This window comes from Vulpes lagopus, chromosome 16 (genome assembly GCF_018345385.1).
Source record: "Vulpes lagopus strain Blue_001 chromosome 16, ASM1834538v1, whole genome shotgun sequence".
In the NCBI taxonomy this organism is placed as follows: Eukaryota; Metazoa; Chordata; class Mammalia; order Carnivora; family Canidae; genus Vulpes; species Vulpes lagopus.
Genome location: NC_054839.1, coordinates 61,405,622 through 61,428,370, shown reverse-complemented (window position 1 = coordinate 61,428,370; position 22,749 = coordinate 61,405,622). Strand labels below are relative to the sequence as shown.

The window sequence follows — 22,749 nt, the reverse complement described above, 5'->3', positions numbered from 1 at the left end:
GGATCACCAACAGAAGGTTCCAGACGCGGCCCAGGGGGCGAGGGAGCAGGGGATGGGGCTTCTTGGGTGATTCTGTTTATTTTTCTGTCCTGAGCTCAAATCGACGAAGAGTTCTGAGCCCACGGGGGAGGGGGACAGCCCCTTGCAACCCAGACTGGTGGTGACCCGTGTGCTTTCGAGCCTCCTGCCCTGCATCCGGGGTTGTGCGACCAAAGCAGTGAAGCTTGGTGTCCGCGATTGCAGTTCAGTAAGGCCTTCCCCTCTCGAGTCCGGGGCGCCAGCCTACCGCCAGGCGGCCTCAGTAAATCATCACCCTGCTCTTTGTTTTTAATTTTGTAATTTCTTCTTTTTTTTTAAGATTTTAATACTTCCTAAATTATAAGAACTTGTTCTGTTTGGCTTAAAGATAAACAAGTGCTTATATAAATTCATTCATTTTTTTAAAAAAAAGATTTTATTTATTTATTCACGAGAGACACAGAGAGAGGCAGAGACACAGGCAGGGGGAGAAGCAGGCTCCGTGGGGAGCCCGACATGGGACTCGATCCCAGGACCCTGGGGTCACCCCCTGAGCCAGAGGCAGAGGCTCAACCACCGAGCCCCCCCCGCCCCGGCCCGCTCTCTTCTAGGTTTACAGAGAGGCTGTGACTCAGCCGTCACACCAGTGAACACGTTCGTTTCTGCTGCCTTACGGAGACGTGCAAGTGGTGTGGACACAGCGGAGATTTCTGTTGTTAGGGCTCCTGAGCTTTGCCAATCTACTAAAATGCGTGTATGTGGCAGACAGTTCCCACTTACCCACATCCTCCCTCCTCCCAATTTTCTCTATGAAATATAAGTTAGTTACTCTGGTTAATTATATCTAAAATGGGTGGTTTAGACTATGCCAAAGGCAATAACGGAAACAAGATACGACTTTGCATTTAAGGCTTTTGTTTTTAAAAGAGAAACCAGGGTAGTTTTGTCTTAAAGCTATGGTTCTCAAACCTTTCCATCTCAGGACCCCTTTACCTTCTTAAAACTTATTTAAAGACACCGAAGAGCTTTGGTTTAAATAAGAAATAACTACTAATACTTATTGTGTTTGAAATCAAATCTGAGAACTTAAAAAAATATTACTTTGATAATTGCAACGATAAATCCATTCTATTTTAATATAAATAACGTATATTTGGTGGAAATTAACTGTACTTCCCAAAGTGACAAATTCTGATGACAAAAATGACATTAACGTCTCTGCAAGTCTTTCTAGTGTCTGGCTTAACAGACGAGAGGCAGATACTCATCTCTTTCTGCACTTGTTCTGATACCACTCGCCACACAGCCTCCGGAAAACTCCACTGTACGTTTTTGAGAGACTATGGATGAGAAAGGCAGTTCTGAAGTCAAGAAGAAATTTGTTCTAGAATAGGAGAGAAAAATGAAGGACAAGACTTGGAAAGTGAATTTTATTTGCTTTGGTTTATAATACTCGAGTCTGGAAAAGGGGCTATGAAATGCATTAAAGTCTTGGCACAGTTCCCTCGGCTTTGACGGCTCGCTTCCTTGCCTCACGGATTAATGCCTTTGACTACACTGCAAAGGATGCTCTTCACCTTCCATAAAGTCGGCCTCGCTAGCACAGACTCTGTGTGTCACCACGTTACTTTCAGAGCTTTATGTTGACTCGGTTCAAGTCCCCACACCACCTTTGACAACTCTTTTGATTTTGCCTTCCTAGGCCGTACCCTATATTTCGAAAAAGCAGAATAAAGAAATTAGGATACTTCTTACACCTCCAACTATCTCTGAGATTTCCTAGAGGGATCCTTGGGAATTGTAAACACGTACTCCTTTGCCCTATGAAAAGAGAGATGCTAGAAATAGCTGTATTTGCTGTGTTGCTATTTTACGAGTTTCGTGGGAACAGTCATCGGAAGACAGGCTCGGCCTTCCCTAGGTCAAGTCGGTATGGATAAAATTTTATTAAAGTAAGTATTTCTGAGGTGGCATATTTTGTGGGACGACCCTGGAGGTTCATCAGAGCCCTCATCGTCTATACTATGCTTTCCCCTCCAGGGACTACAGATCAGAGCTCTCAGGACACCGTTACACAGGCCGTCTCCACAGAGAACTTTGTTCTCCCTCATTACGATCACTATTTGTCACAGTAAAAAAAACCCTGACCACTGAAGTCTTTATAATCTATAGACAATTTCTGTTGTACTCTGATGCTTGCCTGAGGGCTCTGCTATAAGCTACAGGCCAGAGAGGACAACCTCAGAGTCTCAAGGAAAAGGACTTAAATGTACCAAGTATCTGAAAATACTGACCTTTCAAAGGACAGACACTTGGATTTCTGGATTCTTTTTAGTCTGGACGCAGATGGCTTCGTGAACGCAGACTGCTAAGCCAAGAATCAGCAGAACAAGAATTAAGTACACAGGCCTGGATGCACCGAGGAGGGACATTTTACCGTAGTTATTTGGGAATACTGATGACGTTCTAGATTCTTTAAAATTTTATTTTACGATTTATAATGTTGACGTTTTAATGTTCTGTTTTCTGGATATGGGAGGTGCCTTTTCTCCTACTTTTTATCCTCTCTCTAACCTACAATCTTGTAAACGCTGCTTTTATAAGCTAAATAGAAACATTTAAAAACGATGCCCAGTTTTCAATGATTCCCCCAGAATTCAGAAAGTAATACTGAATCCCCTTAATTTTAATGCCAATATATTTATCTCATAGGCTGTTAGCGCCGAGCCACAGGATATGGTCGGGCGACCAAGTCCTTACCTAGAACGTCACATTAGAGAACGATGCTCATTGAGTCCGATATGATGAGCCGCTTGAACCTGTGGAACCAGGTTTGTATCCACAAAGCCCTCCTAGAAAACCGGCCTCGTATCGGGTTTGCAGGGTCCTGGCCTTATCGGTGGTAAGTAAACGACCAGGCCAGGCTCCCGGCCAACGTTGGAAACCTCGAGGAGGTCAACCAAGGCCTAAGTACCATGGGTGACGTATGGCGGAGAACATTCGGGGCTTGGTCTCCGAGGCTTGGTATAGCAAACAGCAGAGGCTTTGAAAAGCCTGATCCAGGATTCCTTATCAACACTTCCAGGCAGGAGCCGATGTGTGGCCCTGACAGCAGTTGACACCGTGTGGCTCTACACTCGCCAAGCGAGCCGAGAACACCTGTATGATTAACACTCACACCACACAACGTCCACCATTAGGCCGAACCTTACGAGACCCTCGGAGATCACCGTCCTACCGGAGAGGACGGAGAGGACGGGGAAGGACTATCAGGCAGATGCGGCGAAAGAAGGAGATGGACCGAAAGCTCTGGCACCTTCACTGGAGGATCGGGTGTCACCTGGCAGCCCTCCTGGGCGACCTGGCCACAGGGCCCTCACCTGGCAGTGACCTAACCCTGCTATCGTATGACTCTGTATCCCTGGTAGGATCGCAAACGCGCCTTCCCGGTGAAGGTGCCGGGAGTCCCCTCCGCTGCGCCCCCCAGGGAGAGGTGGATCGACCTAGGCCGCGCTCACTTCCGCTCTCTGGATGTTCCTCTCAACCGGCTGTACCATCTCGCTCCTTTATTAGTTAATGACTAATATAAAGCCTCCGACAGGCACTCTGCTGTCCTCCCTCCCTCGGCGGTCACTTCACAGGCCAGCAAGTACGGAGTGCCACCCTTCTGCCGTTCAAGGGCAAGAAGGAAGCTCGATCTAGTCGAGCAGACTCGTAACCCTGGGATTCCAACTGCATTTCATTTGTTAAGGCATCTTGATACGCATCAGTGATCCTGTAAAACCAAAATAAGCCACAGAAGGAACTGCTTTGCCTCTCCGGGCTGGCAGCAACATTCGGCAACAGATACATAATTTATGGGGCTCCAATACTGTTCATATTCCAGCACAGGAGCGTGGAGCACCGTGATGAATGCTGGATTCCAAGCTTTGTAATAAAGCTGCTCAGGGACTTCTTGATTTAAGGATTCACCGTGTAACCACCTTGCAGTTAAAAACGAGGCAAGAGAACCTCTCCAGGTTCACAGATTAAGGGGTATAAAGAATAGGAGACACCTTCTTCTTACATTCGTGTTTCATCTGACATCAGTGCGGCACTTACTCGAAAGCGTTTCAAAGCCGGCTATTACCTCACGGCCGAGAGCTCCACGTATTGCACCGCGAGTGCTCTTACCGGTGCACAACACCCTCACGTTCACAACTACCAGGACCCGCCATCTGCAAAGCCTACACTCACTAGGGGTGGCCTCATTTCCTTTCTCACCAGCCCTAGAGGGAACATATGTCTTGTAAGGCAGATACGTGATCTGGGGGTCCTGATGACAAATGACAACACAAGGCAGCATAACGACAAGACGGTGACGGCACACAACAGTAGCTCAAGCGTGGGGCGCGTCCAAGCACGGGGCCCTGTGTGCCTGGACGTCGGTCCTGCGTCTGATGCTCCTTCAGGAAAAAGGGTGGAGAAGCCTTTGTCCTTTTCATAGAAACAGATGTTTCAGACATAAGCTAACGTCTGCCCAAATGTCAACCTGGGCCCTCTTCCACCTCCTGAGGGTCGGGGGCGGGGGTGCGGACATGACTCATAGTCATCAGCCTCCCAAACCTCCAGGCGCCAGAAAAGGCTCGGGAGTAATCCACACACACGAGGTCTTCCGGGTACGGGACACCTGGGTCAGCTCACACCAAGGGAGCCGGGGAGGACGTGCCGCCGCAGGAACCCCTGACCGCAGCCAGGCTGGACCTGAACTCCGGGATCCTGCCCGGGAGCACGCGCTATCCCGACCAGCAACACCTGGCTGACTCGCTGGCTGAGGTGCAAGTTCAGCTTAGCCGCTGCCCTTCGGTCCCCCCGCAATTTCCTGAGAACACGGTACTGATCCTGAGAACTACGAGAGCCTGTTCATCCCCCGAGATCCAAACCAAGAGCGGCCCCTCCACGGAGACCCCCGGTTTCAGGCAGCCCGGCACGCGGTCGCCCCTTTGCCCCATTCTCAGGCATCGAGCCCGTTCCGTGTAGTCAGCGACTGTCGTCCAGCCACCCTTGCATCCCGAGTGCCTACAGTCTGGTATACGGACGGAGCTCAGGAAGCCCGTGTTGAATACAAATAGAGGGAGTAGGTTCACACGGCTCGATTTCCATTCAAAATGCTATATTCAGAGAGAAACAGGACTCTGAGCCAAAAGCCTGATTTTCAAATCACCATGATTTTTTGTTAACAAGAATAATTTTTTGTTAACCGGCACTTCCTAGCCCTTAAGTCTCATGCTGGTTATTTTACATGCGTTTTATAATTTACGGTTTTTGATCATCTTTGAGGGTTTCTCTTTCCAATATTATCTTTATTTTAGAGATGAGAATACCGAGGACCAGAGAGATGAAGAGTCCTGCCAAGGCCTACACAGCCATTAGCCGAGGGCGGGCTCAGATGCGCCTGGCCTGACCCACAGGCCAGCGACTAACGGCCACGCGGTATAGCACCTCCCCTCGGATAAGACTCCAGCCTCTCTGCAAACCCTCATTTCTAATTCTGTGATCTGTTATGCACTTGGCTCAATTAGAAATGGAAAAGACATCTCTTCCCCTGTATCCTAATAACTCTCTACAATGAGAAATGCTCCTAAATCTGAGATTCCAAGAGAGAGGCTTGCTGTCCTTCCCCAAACCCAGAAGAGGATGCGTGTGAGAATTCCACTTCCCTTCCTCACTCTACACGCAATTTACCTGATAAGGACGGAAAGGTCCAAATTCATGAACAGCCCCTTTCTTTACCAAAAGGCTTCAAAGATGCTTGTAACAAATGTCTTACACATGCTAAGGTTGGAAGAGGAAAACCAAGAGCCAGGACAGCGACCACATCCCGTGGGACCTACAGATCCCAGTCTCGGGGAAGATTCCACCCCAAGAATTGCATAGACCTTTACCTGTGCTTTAAACCACGTTACCATTAAATTAGGTTGCCACAAGGTCTCAGAGGCCTAAGAAAAATGCTGTTAGAAAGGGAAATTATGGGCAGCCCAGGTGGCTCAGCAGTTTAACAACTGCCTTCAGCCCAGGGCATGACCCTGGGGTCCTGGGATCGAGTCCCGCGTCAGGCTCCCTGCGTGGAGCCTGCTTCTCCCTCTGCCTGTGTCTCTGCCTCTCTCTCTCTCTGTGTCTCTGATGAATAAATAAATAAAATCTTAAAAAAAAAAAGAAAGGGAAATTATGGTCATAATGTTGGTCATGAAATGCTAGGCATTATCTAAGAATAAAAAGGGATGTAAAAAGCCCAAGTATCCTTATTCGATTCGACACGGGCGTGGGACGTAGCTGTCCAGGTTGATGCCTCTGTAATACCCAGCCAACCGGTGATGGCCCTTCAGAGGTGCATCTGGTCCCTGACACTGAAACCGCTTCTTTGCCTTTCCTTGCACAGAGCTAGCAGCACACAACCACGTTCCACTGCTGCAAGGAATAAAAACACCGAAACGTTTCAAATGCAGCTAATATAGTGTACAAGTATACTTTAGCTTTTCCCTCCTGGACCTGGAGACATTTCGTCACTCTAGTGCTAAAGCTCGCTCTGCTTTGATGGGATTTTTATCCCATTCAAAATGGGATCCAATCCCTTGATCACCAAATCAAATTCCTGGCAAAAATGTCCTATTTCCCTCCACGTGATGGTTGGCTATTCCCCACAAGGGGGAAAGGCAGCCCCCCACCTGTCTGGGGGTCTCCGGCCCGGTCGGCTCTGCCTCGTTGCCAAGCTCACTGATTTGGAGCTTCAACCACCGGTAGTCACGCTGCGGGGGGAAGGTGGGAAAATGAGGAACTGGAGGACAGCAAGGGGCAGCCTGGGGCCCCAAGAAGAGACTCTCCGTCCTCCAGAGTAGAAGGACGGAAGCCATCACGGAGCACAGCGGGGACCCTCTGTCCGTCCACGGGCGCCTCGGTGCGTCCCAGTACCCAGCGCGGCACGGGAGACCAAGCAGCTTTCTGTGCCGGACGGACTCAACTAAGGTTCGGGAGGCCTCGTCGCCAGCTGGGGCCTCTGAGGACTCCGTATTCTCCTCTAAAAGAGGACATCTGGCTTCCCTCCTACACGTACGGGGTTCTTGCAAGACTCCACTGACGTATCTGTGTTACTCTCTGACAAAGTATGATCACTGATCACCAATCCTGTGGCCAACTCCAGGGGAATGGCGGTCAAAGTGGCCCCGTGGCTCTTTCTCGCCTGCTGCCGTGGCCCCTTCCTTGCGCCACCTTCCGTGAGTCCCAGCCTGACTCCACCTCGAGCACGCACACCCACGCTGACCGGGTGACACCAGGCAAAGGCCTTCTGCCACCATCCTTGTTGGAAGCCAGTGTCCGCTGGCGGCTCCTGGTCTCACCAGCCTGCCACCCCCTAGGTCCTAAGGGTGTGGACTGTCAGGATGGCCTCCCAGGTATGGCCTGTTCTATGTTCCAAAAGGCCAGCTCTGTATTCATTAGAAACTGGAAGACCTGTTAGCTCTGGTTCCATTTTTCTGGGGCTGAGAGGCTATATTTCCACTTTACAGCTTCTCCTTTCTTACCAAACTATCCCGACCAACAGCTTGCACGAGGGCGCTGAGCATACGTGGTGGGGCGTCGAGCACTGTCCTACTTTACCACCCTCTGGATGGGTCATGCAAAATTGCCTGCAGTCTTTACTAACCACTGTGCAAACATAAAACTAGTTACGAGCTAATCCGATGAGCCCAACAAACATTACTGATCTTCATTCAAAACTGGCATCTCGTTTCTCTGAGAGAGCCTGACGTGACAGGAATTGCTTTGCAGATTAGATAATAACGGAGTTTTATTAAACAGGACTGTGTTTGGCTCCTCTTTTCCTTCACTTACAGGGATGACGTCAACTTTATATAATATTGAGGCCTGTCGCCTTGTCATGGAGATAAATGCAAGGGAACGATTCCTCTAATGAGCGGATGACAAGGGCCAGGACCTGGCCCCGACAGCAGGTCTACTCTCTCATGTGGGAAAGAAGGCTTAATCACCACTGCTCGAAGCCTCAATCCGAATACTAAAATAATCATTTGTGCGGAGGCCCTCCCAAATGGATATTCTGAACAGTTCGTACCTAATAATCCCAACGGTGGGCCCAACTACTTAGGAGAATATTTTAACTTTAGCATTTCTGGGTAGATTTACAAAAAGAACCAACGTTGCTCAAAACCAGCGCGTTTCCGGGGCCTCACTCACACCTGTGTGTGGCTGCCTGGAGCTGCTGCTCACGCACTGGGAAAGCCGCAGGTGAGAAACAAGTCAGGCTCGGCTTAGGGTCTGAGGCGGGTCTGCGGTTCTGCTGTGCCCCAGGACCGGTGGGCCGTGCGGGCTGGGGCAGATGGGAGCGTGGGCTGAGGGCCCCGGGAGAGCTGCCCGGAGGCTCCGTCCAGCGGACGGGGGGAGCTCCAGGACCGGAACGAGTCTACGTCCTAACAAATTCCTGGTGACTCTGCACACTGTGAAGTCCGAGAGCGGCTCCCAGGGGACACCGGGCTTCCTCTGCCCTCCCTCTCAGCCCTGTGAGATCTGCCCCTCAAGGAAGAAGACCTGATATGAGCCAAGGGGGGTCCTCAATAAATAGTTGGCAAGGTACAAAATACACAGAGTGCGGATATTCCCTCCCCCTTCTCAAGCTGCCAGCAATCTTGCCACATTTGAACTCAATTGCAGAAACTCCATAGGCCTCCACGGCTTATATTTTTAAGCTCTTTCTTCTCGCATTCTCAGATTTTTACTCGTAAGTCTCCCCGGTTCCATTTTTACTTTTTATCTCTTTGCTGCCATTATTTTACTTTACGGGTTTTGCAGGCACTCTCAAATCCTCTGTGGAATTAAATGAGGTATAAATAAATAAACATACTTACGCACCGGTGTAATTCAAAGAGGCCGTTGGTCATGTTCCTGTAACATTCCTTCCACGCTAAGATCCTGCCATAGCGACTAGACCACACGCCTTTGTTCCAGGCAATCTTTTCTCAGAGCATTTTTAATAAAAGCACCAGCAGCCTTACTTGTGTCCTTGGAGCTCGATGGCTGTTCCTTTTCTCCCACCGATGTCCCACATGATAACAGAGTGATCCGAGCTGCCCGAGAACAGCACTCGCTGGACGGGGTCCCAACACAGGGCGGTCACCCCACCTGAGAGCAGAAGGCACAGCTGGACATTAGTCACAAAGCGACAGTATTATTCACCAATAAATGTGAACGCAGAGGAGTCGGGCTCCAGGGCCGCTCCTTTGCCTACAGAACAAACAAGTAAGGCCCCAAAGAGAAAAGAAACTGGCTCCCGAATAAAAGTCCCTCCCTTTCAGCTTTTCCCCCCCAAATTTAATGTACCATAAAATCAATTACTATAAAGACCGAAAGAAAAAGGAAAAGGCAATTAATTGTCAGACAAGGGATATAATTCGAAGAAGGAAAATATCACACTGCTTGGAAATATTAACCATATTTTCTTGGCTTCTGTCTACCTCCCACCCTCACAGTAAGAGACAAGAAGTAAATGGAGTTTTCAAAAGCTCAACTGGATTTTTTATTCTTGAACACAGATACGATTAGACTACAACATCAGAGTTGAAGATTTATTTTCTGTCTTTGGGAATTTAGATTTACAGATTCTGGGCACATCATCAACACCCTAGAGGGTCACTTTCCTTGACTGTCAAATGCAGGTGCTCAGGTGGCGACACACCTGAACATCTACATACAACTGCTACCGTTACTAATGGTGACGTTCGCCGAGCCACCACCTGCTTCACGGGGCTGTGGCGACAGCCGGGGTGGGTCGGTTCTATAGGATTCCTCTGAAAACTGCAGTGCGCGGCGCACGCGCTACGTGGTGGCTACTGGCATTACTCCCCTGGCGTGGCTATAAAATACTATGACGGATCTTTCTCTCTGGCAGTCCCCCTAAAAATCAAACTCCTGCATGATGAGAACAATATTAACTTTTTCCATTTAAGACAGGCACAAAAAAAAAAAAATAAGATGAGCACAAAGTCTACAAACACTTAAGAATGCGAGAAATACTCCTTTTTTATGTGATTGAAAAATAGGATATTCTGAACAGAACATAAAATAGCACAGCTTGTTTATTAGAATCTGACATTTTTCTTATGTAGATGATCAATTTGTTCTAATAAACTGCTGTGCTTTAAAAGCTTTTACAAAGTTTCTCTTATATAATATTCTCAAAGGATTTTGTTTAAAAAAAAAAAAGAAAGATTTTGCTTTTTTAACATCACAAGGGGAGGGAAAGTCCCAGTGTTCTGGCTCATGCTTGGTCCCTTCTCCCTACACCTGCACAACACTCTCCCGTCCCCCCGCCCCCTGCAGTATAGGCGCAGCCCACCTCCTGGCGCTCCCGGTCCCCTCCCCTGCTGCCACCCCAGAACCCAGTACGGGGCCAGCAGCACACGGGCTCTAGTGTTGTCTCTTGAATGAATGCAGGAGCAGATGAATGACAACACAAAAAAATCTCTTTTTTTTCATCCACAATTCTTGTTACTTGTAATGCCTCTACTGGACTTACTAACTCTCCCAAGTTAGACACGGTTCCTCCTTTGATCCAACCGCTCTCGGTCCCTGCCTCAAACTCCCCGGTTACAGCAGTCCCCGCTTGTTCCCCACGTGCTTCCTGGGGCTTCAGGCACCGTGCTCAGCTGGGTCCGGAAGCAGGCGATCCTTCCTCGGCAGGACCCTCTGACGCAGCAGTGGCCTAGCAGGGCACCTCACACCGCCCCATCGCGCAGGCACCGAATCACCCCACCTCAGCACAAGAAGGGGGAGTACAGCACGGCGGGGCGCGGGGAGAGGGAGCGCCCTCGTTCACACAGCCCATGCTACAGGGCATTTCAACAGTGTGTCCGGGGCTCAGTACTATCTCAGTGTCAGCATCCCCCGGGGGCCCGCAGATTAGGGGGGCTGCTCTGTACCCTTCTTTTTTTTAAACCATTCTTCAGTATTTGGCGATGTAATACTTCAGGACAGTCCCTCCTGTCACCCAAGGGGCTGGCTTTTTAAATACCCGCAGCAGAGGGAGCTACTCATCCACCTAAACCCTGAATCCCCCTCCAGCACACGGGCGCTCCCAGGAAAGCTGCTGTCCGCTAGGTACACACTCACCGGGCTGGCTTGCACCTGGCGGGCGGGTGACCAGTTCTCACAGCCGACCCGGAACGTCATCTGCACCCCGTCCAGGCCACGGCAGTTAGGATGCCCCCTTTGCACCTGCTCTTTGTACTCCCTCCTCAAGGATCCCAAGACTGCAGGGTGCAGAGAAACTACATTCTAGGAGGAGCCCGGGGCCCTGAGTCACCACGTGGAAGAGAGCTGGGATCCAAAACCACCCGCGCTGGATCGTAACGTGGGCAAGGAATACCCTGCTGCATTAAGCCACCGAAGTGTCCGAAAGTGCTTGTTAGAGCAGGGAGCACTGGCTGTCACAAGGCCAGGTACGCAGTGGGGTGATAACGAGGCCGGCCCAAAGGGCGCCTGGGGGCTCAGTCAGGTAAGCGGCCCGCTCTCGATTTTGGCTCAGGCCATGACCTCGAGGTTGTGGGGTCCAGCCCCGTGTATGGCTCTGTGCTCAGCGAGGAGTCTGCCGGAGATTCTCTCCGTCTTCCTCCGCCCCGTGCTCGTGTGCTCTCTCTCTCTCTCTCTCTCTCTAAAATAAATAAATATGTCTTTAAAAAAAATTAAGGCTGGCCCAAGAGGAAGGTGAGAGTCACCAAAAGCTTCATCCATCAGACAAGCACAAAGCTGTTACCCGTGTAGACTGTTAATGCTGACGCCTAATGTTTAAACAGGATGGAGAGGACCCAGCTGGAAAGCCGCTGCATCAGCCTCCAAAGCAATCCATTCCTAAACTCTGATTTGTGTTTTTCCAAGGTGTGTCTTACGTCTGAGCACTTCTTACCACCTCTACCCCTACCGTCCTTGCATGAACCACTATACAAATTCTTGGCCTAGAAAACTGAAAAGTGTGACACGTATTCTGTTGCAAAGCCTATGGGAGAGAAAGGCACTTTCATTCCTCACTAATGAGACTGCAAACCGGATACAACGGGGAGGCCACATCCAACAAGCCGCACCTGTGCTTCGCTTCTAACAAGCCACCTCACTTCCAGGAACTTATCTTGAGGATCCCGTCCCCATCCCCATCCCCATCCCCAACAGGTAACACAAAGACACACGTGCACAAGGAGAAGGCTCGGTAAGAGGCTGCGTGAAGGAAGCCTGGTCCGTCCACACAGTATGCAGCAAGCAAGAACGCACAATGCACAGATCGCTTAGGTGGGCGCCAAGTGGTTTCCAGGACACGCTGTAGAATGAAAAAAGCAAAGTGCAGAAGCATAGCTACACTGTGCTACCTTTCATCTACGGAAAAAAGGGTAAATGAGGGATCCCTGGGTGGCGCAGCGGTTTGGCGCCTGCCTTTGGCCCAGGGCGCGATCCTGGAGACTCGGGATTGAATCCCACATCAGGCTCCCGGCGCATGGAGCCTGCTTCTCCCTCTGCCTGTGTCTCTGCCTCTCTCTCTTTCTCTCTGTATGACTATCATAAATAAATTAAAACATTTAAAAAAAAAAAAAAGGGTAAATGAGCAATGAAGGAGATTTGTTGACGTCAGCAGGTGCACGGGAACAGAGATGGAGAAGAATCTATCTTTTGTTTGGTTCTGAGTTTTGGGACCATGTTAATGTTTCACACCCTCAAAAATAAGTATATAAAATCAACAAGGAGTGTGAGGCGGGGGCAGGGTGTGGACCCAAAACAGAACATGAACAGAAACAAGCGGACCTAACTGTATCACAAATGAACGGCACAGGCTGCAGGGGGGTGTGGGGGGGGGACTGGAAAGTCACCTTGGGGAACAGGAACCCTACTACACACCCTACACACCCTAAGGCAAGATGTGAGATTTGTACACGAACATAGTACTTGAGTTAGTAGGTCTGCATATGGGGTATGCGGGTTAGCAGCCCTGAAGCTATCCCGTGCGTCGTTTAGGACCGAGCAAGTAAACATGCTGGGGAGTTTCTCACCATTATCCCAGGAGCTGCAGTTGGTGGGGGGAGGGCGGAATAAACTCCCTGGTGATGGACGAGGCGGGCAGTTCAGGATGACCTCACGTGCGTGCACCCCCCCCCCTGCACACACAAAGGTACAGGAATAGTTACAGACGCGTGAGCACACACCCGTGTTTTCCAGCCCTGTCCCCGGGAGGCCGTAGAAGCAACGATCTCCCCAACAGTGAGCGCTCGTAGCACCAAGATTTTGGCTTCTTCACGAGTGAAACGACGGCTGCAGGCTCGGCTAACTCTGGGGCTGAGGCCGGGGAATACAAGACGAGCCGGGAACACCCCGTGGTACCAAAGGTGAGTGTGGAGTCCCAAAGTAAAGGTCACAGAAGCCAGTGTCGCCCCGGTCGAATCTGGGGCCATGTGGGCAAGAAAATAAACAGGTGGTGGTAACGGGTCCTCACGCACAGAAGTAATTAAGGACTCGTGAGCCCGTACTGGTGGGGACAACTGGAAAGATAAGTAAGCACGGGGGACCAGTTTCTCCTCACAAACTGCAACCGAAAGGCGAAGAGCTAATGACTGGAAAAAGCAGAACCCGCGAGCGCCGCAGTCCTGCTTCTCTAAGAGCCATGGGGCAGGAATACGGGAAACGGTATCCACACAGCTGCAGAGTATTTCCTCGTAAAATACTCATGAATCACAAAGGGGGACTGGAGCGGAGAAGCCCGGGAGACGCACGTGACCCCATGGTTGACGTGACCACCTCCAGAGATGGGATGGATCAGCACCACGTGCCCCCCGCCCCCCGGAGAAGGGCTAAGAGCACTTCCGTGGCCTCCTTGTAAAAAGTGCACAACCTGGACTTAACCACGAGGACACAGCAGACAAATTCAAGGGCAGGACGCCGCGGCCCCGCAGGACCGCAAGGAGCTGCTGGGGTCCATCCGGCTGCACGAGGCGTCCCAGCGGGGCGGCTCTCGGACGCCGGCCTGGCAGCTGTAAAGCAGAGCCCTCGCTCAAGTCAGCGCAGTGGGCACGTCCTGAGCACCTTCTACGCCGCGCACCGTGCTGGGCTCTGCGGCCATAATCAGGTCAAGACCCAGGAGACCCAGACCCTACACAACACAAACAGAGCATCCGATGACAGGCGTGCACACTGGGCCTGGTGGGCCGTGCTCTCCGGGGACATGGGCCACGCCGTCCACCTGGGTGCCTGTCTTACCCTCTCCCACTCAGGTCACCCGTTCTCTCTCCAAGGAGGGGTCAGGGGCCGCCTCCCGCGGACGCCCCCCAATACTCAGGGTCCCCTGAGTCCCGGCCTCTGTGTGCTTCCCTCCTCACGCTGACCCACTGCGCTGCACTTTACCAGATGATAAATCCCTCCCCACGGTAGACCTGGCGTCCGGTGTGTTTGTATTCAGGCCCGGTGCACGTGCCTGGTACACAGCAGGCGCCCAATGAGTGCTTACGCAGCTGGCCCGTGAACCGGATGGCCTCTGAGACCACCGAGGCGCCTGGCAGAGCTTTGGGGCAGGGGCCGTGGGGGCACCGAGGCCAGGAGGGGGGCGCGTCCTTCCAGGGGCAGGGTCCCCCCTCGCTGGCCGCCTCCCTTGTGGCCCGGCCCCACCGCCAGCCAGCGGGGCCCCAGGGCAGCACAGGCTCCCCAGGCAGTCCACGCCCCGGGCATCCTCCCGCCCTCCGTATCCAGGCCGGGGACAGGGCAGGGGCCACGGCGGTGGGGGCTTCCGGGTTTACGGTGTTTCAGATCACAGACATTGGTCCCCCGTGTCACCATGTGCTTCCGCCTGCCTCCGACCCGCTCTCACTACACCCCGTAGCGCGGCTTCTGACGTGAATGGATCTGTTCTTAGAAAGAGACGCTTTGTCTCTGCAAGACGCACTCGTGCGGTTACATGTTCTCATACGTGTGGGTCCTACAGTCGCCCGGGACCCCGACACGCGGTTGTCCCTTATTTCACGTATTGTTACATTTTTCCTGACTTTTCACTATTATAAATTTTGCTAAAATGCACAGTTATTTCTAAGACTTTTGTTGTTTCTTCTACTAGTCAGGAGAGACTCCCAGACAGGAGACTGACCAAAGAGTATGAAAATCTTGGGAAATGTAACGCACGTTACAGAAACGCACAGGGAACTAACTTCCAAGAGACCTGTGCGCGGCGGCTGGCGACAGCGCCGCGGAGCCGGTCCAGGCGGCCTCACCCACCGCAGGGTGACGGGGCGTGTGGTGCCTGGACTCCGCCGCACCTGCCGCGGCCGCATCCCGGGCGACCATGCCCCGCCTGCCCGGGGACCCTGGGGTGGCCACACCCCGACGGCCAGCGGCCTCCTGCCATCCCGGGGGCTCCCAGGCTCCGCCTCCGGCAGGTGGCACACAGCCCCCAAGGCTGCAGATGCGGGCGCCCAGGCCCCCAATGCGAGGAGACCCTGACCCCTCAGCGGCTCTCGATCTCAGCCCCCACCACCTCCCCACGGCCCTTCCCATCCCCAGCAGCCCCCCCACCTCCCCCTGGTTGCACCCCCTGCCTCCCCACAGCCCTCCCCGACCCCAGCACGCCCCCTGCCACGTCCCTTCCCCGACCCCAGCAGCCTCCCCACCTCCCCTGGTTGCACCCCCTGCCTCCCCACAGCCCTCCCCGACCCCAGCACGCCCCCTGCCACGTCCCTTCCCCGACCCCAGCAGCCTCCCCACCTCCCCCTGGCTGCACCCCCTGCCTCCCCACAGCCCTCCCCGACCCCAGCACACCCCCCCATGTCCCTTCCCGACCCCAGCAGCCTCCCCACCTCCCCCTGGCTGCACCCCCTGCCTCCCCACAGCCCTCCCCGACCCCAGCACGCCCCCCCCACGTCCCTTCCCCGACCCCAGCACGCCCCCCCACCTCCCCCTGGCTGCCCCGCCATGGTCTCCCCACGGCCCTTCCTGTCCCCAGCACACACAGCCCCACCCCCCAGGACGACGTCGGGAGCTCCTCCCGCACCCACAATGTGAGCCTGAGCTCTGGGCCCGCTCTGCCGCCCCCCGGGGGCCCCGTCCAGGCTGTGGGCTCAGGCCACCCACTGCGCCTGCAGGGGTCTCGTCGCCTGGGGGCTGCTTCTCTTTAAGGCCTGTTTAAACACCGCTTCCCCGGGGGTCCCCCTTACTTCTCGGGTCAGGGCCCTCCTGTCATCTGCTCCGAGGCAGCCTCACGTGGCCCTGCCTGCCCAGTGCCTGCGCCGCCAACACTGGGGCACCGCCTGCACGCACCGGCTCAGCCGCCGCACCCCGGACCCGACGCCCAGGTGGCAGGCGTCAGGCTTGTCCGGCCCAGCCCTTGGGCCCAGCCCTCATCACCCCAGGGCTAAGGACCGGGTGAGCTCCAGAAGGTCCGGGTCCACCAGGCGTGAAAGCCTCCACTGTGCACGAAGATCAAGCCTGCAGCTCAGTGATGCGGACCTGCATACGCGCACTCAACGGTGCCTCTCCTTGCCTTGGCTATTTGTATACGGTGACACCGTCGCCCTCAGTGGTGCCCCTAACAGTAATGAACAAGTCTGTATTTAACATTTTGTCCAGTCGCGTGCTCTGGCATCTACGTTCAAGCCCTCCTGTTTCTACTGTGTTCATGCAACCAAAATGATCCTTAGAAATGAAAAGGAAAAATAACTCCATTGATACCATGAATTTCCAGTGGTTAAAAGCTGATTCTCCCCCACTTTGTTCAAGTCAGCATGACTTCTTGGTAGAAATACATTCTAATTTCTGCAGAAATAGCAAAGAACTCTGATATTCCAGAAATAAAACCAGCAGAGGGAGCACAGGAACATAAAACTAGTTTCCGAGGTCCCCGTGGATTAGCAAACGCTCTGCTGGCCTCTGGTACTAGGCCAATTCCATCATCACTGACCCACATTTTACGAGGCCTGTACGGTACCGGGCTGAGGGGTGAATGGCTGGGACTCTGCCCCCAGGACGCTGTGCCTGGCGCTCGGTCCGGCTGAGGAGACCCCCACGTCACTCTTCAGCGGACCTGCGTTCATCGTGAGGTCTTGTTTCGGGGCTAAGGGAACGAGGAGATTGGCCCTTAGCAAACCCCTTTGCCCAGAGCTTGGGGCCTCTCAGGGCCCAGGAGGGGATGAGCTCAACGGCAGGTCTGCACCAGCCTGGTCCCGTAGACATCCCTGCTCTGGCGACGGACACACGGACGAGCGGGGCGGTAGCCAGACTGGCGAGGGGCCCATCCTACCGGCCGGGGAAGAGAAGAGCACGTTCCGGGTGGGGCCTGCTGCGCTGGCCTCCGTGCTGGTTAGGGATGTTCTGGGGCCATATCCGCGCTTCCTCAAAGATACTTCGTGATAAGGCCAGGAGAAGGCTTTAAGCTCTGAGAAAGATGAAGGCAGGACGCCAAGGGGACACTGCATGTGAGAACCAACCCGGGCGACAGGAAGCCCCGGGCCATGCGGCTGCTCACGGCTCCCTGGGCTCGGGGCAGTGAGAGGGCTGGGGGGGGCCGTGGGCCACCCGGGGAGGGCCACGTGCTGGAGCCCCGCCGAAGGGCCCGCTGCCGCCCCGTGCGGGCACCCCTTGCCCGTCGGCCCACCCCTGGCTCGCCCTTGCGCGGCACTCCGGGAGGGTGAGGACGGCTTCCTGGCGGCTGGCCCACTGCGCTCTCCACGTGGGGCCAGAACCATCCTTTAAATTCTGACCAGGTTGGCGTCTTTGCTTAGAAAGCTTTCTTGGTTTCTCACTGACGTCAGGCTAATGCCTGGATCGTCAGGGATCCAGACGGCCTCTCCCGTCCGCTCGGGCCGCCCGCCACCTCGTGCTCGGCGTGCCAGCCACACGGGGTCCCAGAGTCCCCAAGAAAGATTTTGCAGATCTCCACGCCTTGGACTACTGCTGTTCAACACTCCTTCCTTCCCAAATATCTTCAGTCAAGCAACACCTGTGCTGGGAAGGCCCTCCTGGCCCGCTCGGCGTTCCTGGAGGTGCCCGGGCCTGCACCCCGCCACCGCCTCACTCCTTAGCTTGTGTGTCTCACGGGGCTGGGGAGGATCTGAGGACACCGTACCTGTTATTTGTATGACAGGAGTCGTGGCTGAGGCCAACCAGGGAGAGCCAGGGTCCGGGCACAGCTCACAAGGGAGATTCCTAAGGAGATGGCAACGAGCACGAGAGAAGCAGAAGAAAACTGGGAGAGACTGGGGTGCCCGGGGGCGGGGCGCTCAGGGGTCGAGCGTCTGCCTTCAGCTCACGGGGTGATCCTGGGGTCCCGGGATCGAGTCCACATCGGGTTCCCTGCTCAGCGGGGTCTGCTTCTCCCTCTGCCTCTGCTGCTCCCCCTGCTTGTGCACGTTCTCCCTCCCTCTCTGTCTCCCTCCCTCCAATAAAGACTTCAAAAGAAAAGAAAACTAGAAGAGAAGGTGTCACGGAAGCCAAAGGGAGGGCTGCTACAAGCCAGGAGTGGCCACGTTGTAAAACGCGGCGGAAAGGTGAAGCACGACAGAGGATCTGGCAACCAGCGGGTCCCTGGCCACGGTGGAGCAGCAGACAAGCCACACTGCGGGCGGGACGAGGGCAAAGGACAGGGGAAGACTTCGCAGCAGCTGGCAAGTGATATTCCTTTAAGAGGCTGTGCTGTTTGCTAGGACACGAAGAAATTACGCCCATTGAAGGGAGCCGCCGACTGCGCTCCCCCGACTGCGAGGTCCCCCGAGCAGGTCAAGTCCGAGACAGACAGGAGACCCGGGGTTGGCAGGGGCCGGGGGAGGCGAGTGGGACTCAGGGCTTGATGGGGGCCGAGTTTCAGTGTGACACGTCAGAAATGTTGTGTAGACGGATGGTGGTGATCTGAGTGTTCTGGAGGCCCCTGAGCCACATGCTTAAAGACGATTAAAATGGTGAATTTTCTTTCTGTACATTGTACTATGATTTAAAAAAAGAAAAAAAGCACTGCTACTAAGAGAATAAGATGAAAACTGCTACAACAGGGCCCAGGACGGAGAGGGGTCTGTTTGTTGAACAGAAAGCCGAGATGCTTATGCATGTTAATGCACTGAGAAGAGGGAGTCAGTCAAAAGGGAGACAAAGGGCGTAGCTTTGATGTGCAGATCCCAGGAGAATCAGCCCTGGGGACTCCCAGTGAGGCAGGAGCACCAGAGGAGGACAGGAGAGAGAAAGTGTGTTTGTTGGGGAAGACTACAGGGGGGCAAGAAAAAGACTATTTTTTTTTTTAAAGATTTACTTATTCATGAGACATAGAGAGAGGCAGGGACCCAGGCAGAGGGAGAAGCAGGCTCCATGCAGGGAGCCCAACGCGGGACTCGATCCAGGGACCCCGGGGTCACACCCTGGGCCAAAGGCAGATACTCAACCACTGAGCCAGCCCGGGGCCCCAAAAGAATATTTTTTAGAAGATTTATTTATTTTAGGGGGGGGGGGGAGGAAGGGCAGAGGGGAGGGAGGGAGAGACTCTCAAGCAGACCGTCCACCAAGCGCAGACCGGGGATGAAGGATCAGGGACCGACTGGTCAACAAAGACAAGAGCAAACAGAGCTGGAGGCAGGATTTAAAAAACTGAAAGACGAGGAGACTCGCGTGAGCAGAGAAACACCGAAGTGCCAGGCTCCTGACGTGGACAGTTCTGGGTCCCTCCCAGGCCAGGCTTCGCCGGGGTGTCGGTGGCTAAGAAGAGAAATCCAATCGGGAAAGACCTGGGTCCTGTCTACGGGGGAAGCTTCTGTGTGTTCTTCTTCCCAGAAAACACAGATAATTAGGATGATCTTTTACGACCCCTTTCCGCTGGATTCAATTTCCTCTTTACTGCATTCCTTTCTCCCCCTTGAGGAAATCCCTCATGGTCTAGGTACTAACCCATTTTACACCCTGATTCACCTACTTATGCTCTCATACGCCATCTAAACTCAGTATGAACCTTGCTCTGTGCTAAGTCATAGGTTGGTAATCTGTGGGAGACATAAAAAGCCCATTAAGAACCATGAAAACAGGCAGTGACTCATTTCCCAGGGTCAACATTACATGTTAGACACACTAGTAAAGACGAGTCATTATCATCTATTCCAGCGTTTCAGAGGCTAAGCATGGATGTTTTGTTACCTTCCTTACATGATCCTGAGCAGATCCTACTCCCTCCCCAACCAACAAATCCTGAATAATAAAGGGGGCTTTGGGTTTTACACTGAGAAGAGCCCAGAAGGAAGTTAAAAAAGAACTGGACCTTTTTATGAAGCCTCGCTACCCACAATGAGCTCTTTTTTTTTTTTTATTTCACTTGTCTGAGAAGCGGGGGAGTCTGTCTCGCACACCATCTTCTCACCCCAAGGGTGGAAAGGGCAGACTGAGGCAGCTGTCTTTTTGGCCTTCTGAGGTTTGTGCGGTTGCCACATGGTCTCAAACCACGTCTCATCAACACATGTGCCAACACTGGCTTCCTCCAGTGCGACGTGACAGAGAACCAAATCTCCAACCTTTTGAAAAGAGGCTGATTCCTCTTTTGTCTGCACTGAAAATTCCAGACAATCTCTGACATTCTACGTTACTGCGCCATTCCGGAAGCGTGGTCCGTGCACACCGTTCTGTGTCGCTTTGACAACACGGATCGTGATGCCAGACCACACGGCAGGTGACAGGTCCCTGTGAGAGCGGCGCGTGGAGGTTCTGCTTCCAGTCCCACCTGTATGTCCTCTGAATGCCGTGACCAGGGTGCAGGTGTCTTGCTCCAGTGTGAGGATGGTCACTTGGCCTGACTGGTCACCAATAAACACATGCCGGGTTTCAACATCAAATCTATCATGTAAACATTAAGGATCATTTCTCAGAATTGATGGATTTACATAAACAAATAAATGAAACCAAGAAACGTGCAAATCTCGTATGAAGACAGCTTGGCCGTAACGCTGGAAGATACAAAAAGTAGACAAAACAAAGTGAAAGATGCAGTACCATGGGACGGTAAGACTCAACGCGGGAATGATGTCACTCCTTACAACATGAACTTACAAATTTAATACAATCCCTATAAACATACCAGCATTTTTTCCCCCCTTAGGGCTAGGGAAGTCTAAGTCCACATAAAAAAATAAAAAGAGCCAGGAACATTGTGAAAATAAGAACGATCACACTATGTGACAGGGGAGAAGTGGAACACGTCACGAAATCTCTGTAATCAGAAGTGCGGTATTGGTGCCTGAACAGACACAGGCCCATGGGACGAGACGGCAGGTCTAGGAACAGACCCCAGAGCACGTCTGATAAGGGTGGCTCTTCAAATGAGTAAGGAAGAGATGGGTTAAAAAAAAAAAAATGTTGGCATAAACTGGATAGGCATTTGGAAAAACAAAACAGGATCTGTGTTTCACGTTCTATATCAGGATGGACTGCAAATGGATTAAGGATCTAAGTGTAAAACATGACAACTCTGAGTTCTGGAAGGGAGAGTCCTTTATAACCTTGGAGTGGGAAACGCTACGCACTACTCAAAAACGTACGTAACAAACACACCATCAGCAAAGCCAAAAGACACACTGGAAAAAATATCTGCGACCCATGTCACAAGAGGCCCAGGCCCCCAACACAAAAAGAACCATCAGGAGGAAAGCAACCACAGGCCGAACAGAACCAAGGGCAACACGTATGAACACACAGTTCAGGAAGAAATGAAGATGAAGACTGAGCACGTGAGAAACGGGCCCGACCGCCAGGCTTGGGAAGAAGGCTGCCCACGGGGCGACGTGGGGTCGGGCCACCGGGATTCCAGGAGGGTCCCACCTTCGACGGACGAGAGTGGCTCCCTCCGCCCGGGCTGTACACGTGACATGGTTCACGCCAAATACCTGCTTTCCTCTCAGTCTGGAATTCCGGTGCATGTGAGGGTCAGAGAGAGGCTGCCTACGTGACCAGCCTGCAGCGAAAGCCTAAGGCACACTCCGGAGTCTCTAGGGGCTTCCCCGGTTGAGGACACCTGGCGAACCTGGAGATCTGTCCAGAGATACACCGGCCGGAGGACAGACGAGGGCACGCCCGAGGCTCTTCACTCCATGTTATTTTAGATGGCTCAAGTTTGAAAACAGCAAGAGGCCTCCATCAAAAGGGGACTTACGGAATTAACTAGGATATATCCATGCGGTACTAGGGGAAAAGATCCTAAGCTCATAAGCTCACCATCGTGGGGGAATTTCCGGGGCATATTATTAAGTGGCGAAAACAAGCCAAGGTACATTAAGAGTTTATGAGCTACACGATCTTCGCCTGAGAAAGGGAGGGCAACGGAAGCATGTGCGTGTGCATGTGTGTGCATGCGTGTGCATGTGTGTGCATGCGTGTGCTTATTTTACTAAATGAAGCTCTGGAATCATGTCATTATTTTACTTATTAAAAACATATACAAAATTAAAGGGAAAAAAATCCCCCAAAGTGACAACAAAGTAAAGTGAGTGAACCTAACTATCGAGTTGGTGGTAAAGCCATAGTTAACAGAATTGTTTCAAGTGACTTTTCACTTGCATGAAACGCTTTTCAACTGTCCATCCTCGGGAGGATATATTCTAAGGACAAAAAGAACTGCAGAGAAATCTCACTCCGTAGCCTTGTTGCTATCATGCTGCGATTATCATTCTGGAACAGCTTAGACATAACGTAGCATAAAACGGGTATGTTAAC

General features: G+C 52.7%; 1 protein-coding gene across 4 annotated transcripts in view; it reads right to left on the bottom strand.

Annotated features, from left to right (window-relative positions):
- The window catches only part of WDFY2 (WD repeat and FYVE domain containing 2), a 158,012-nt gene that overhangs the window by 10,100 nt on the left and 125,163 nt on the right, over positions 1 to 22,749 (bottom strand). For 3 of the 4 annotated variants that reach the window (XM_041731088.1, XM_041731089.1, XM_041731091.1), the window contains exons 6-7: positions 20,765 to 20,877; positions 9,060 to 9,186 (exon numbers count right to left, since the gene is read on the bottom strand). In XM_041731088.1, the coding sequence (XP_041587022.1) occupies positions 9,060 to 9,186; positions 20,765 to 20,877 (240 nt within the window). The remainder of the gene's footprint in view (positions 1 to 9,059; positions 9,187 to 20,764; positions 20,878 to 22,749) is intronic. The other variant, XM_041731090.1, reaches the window with a different exon arrangement.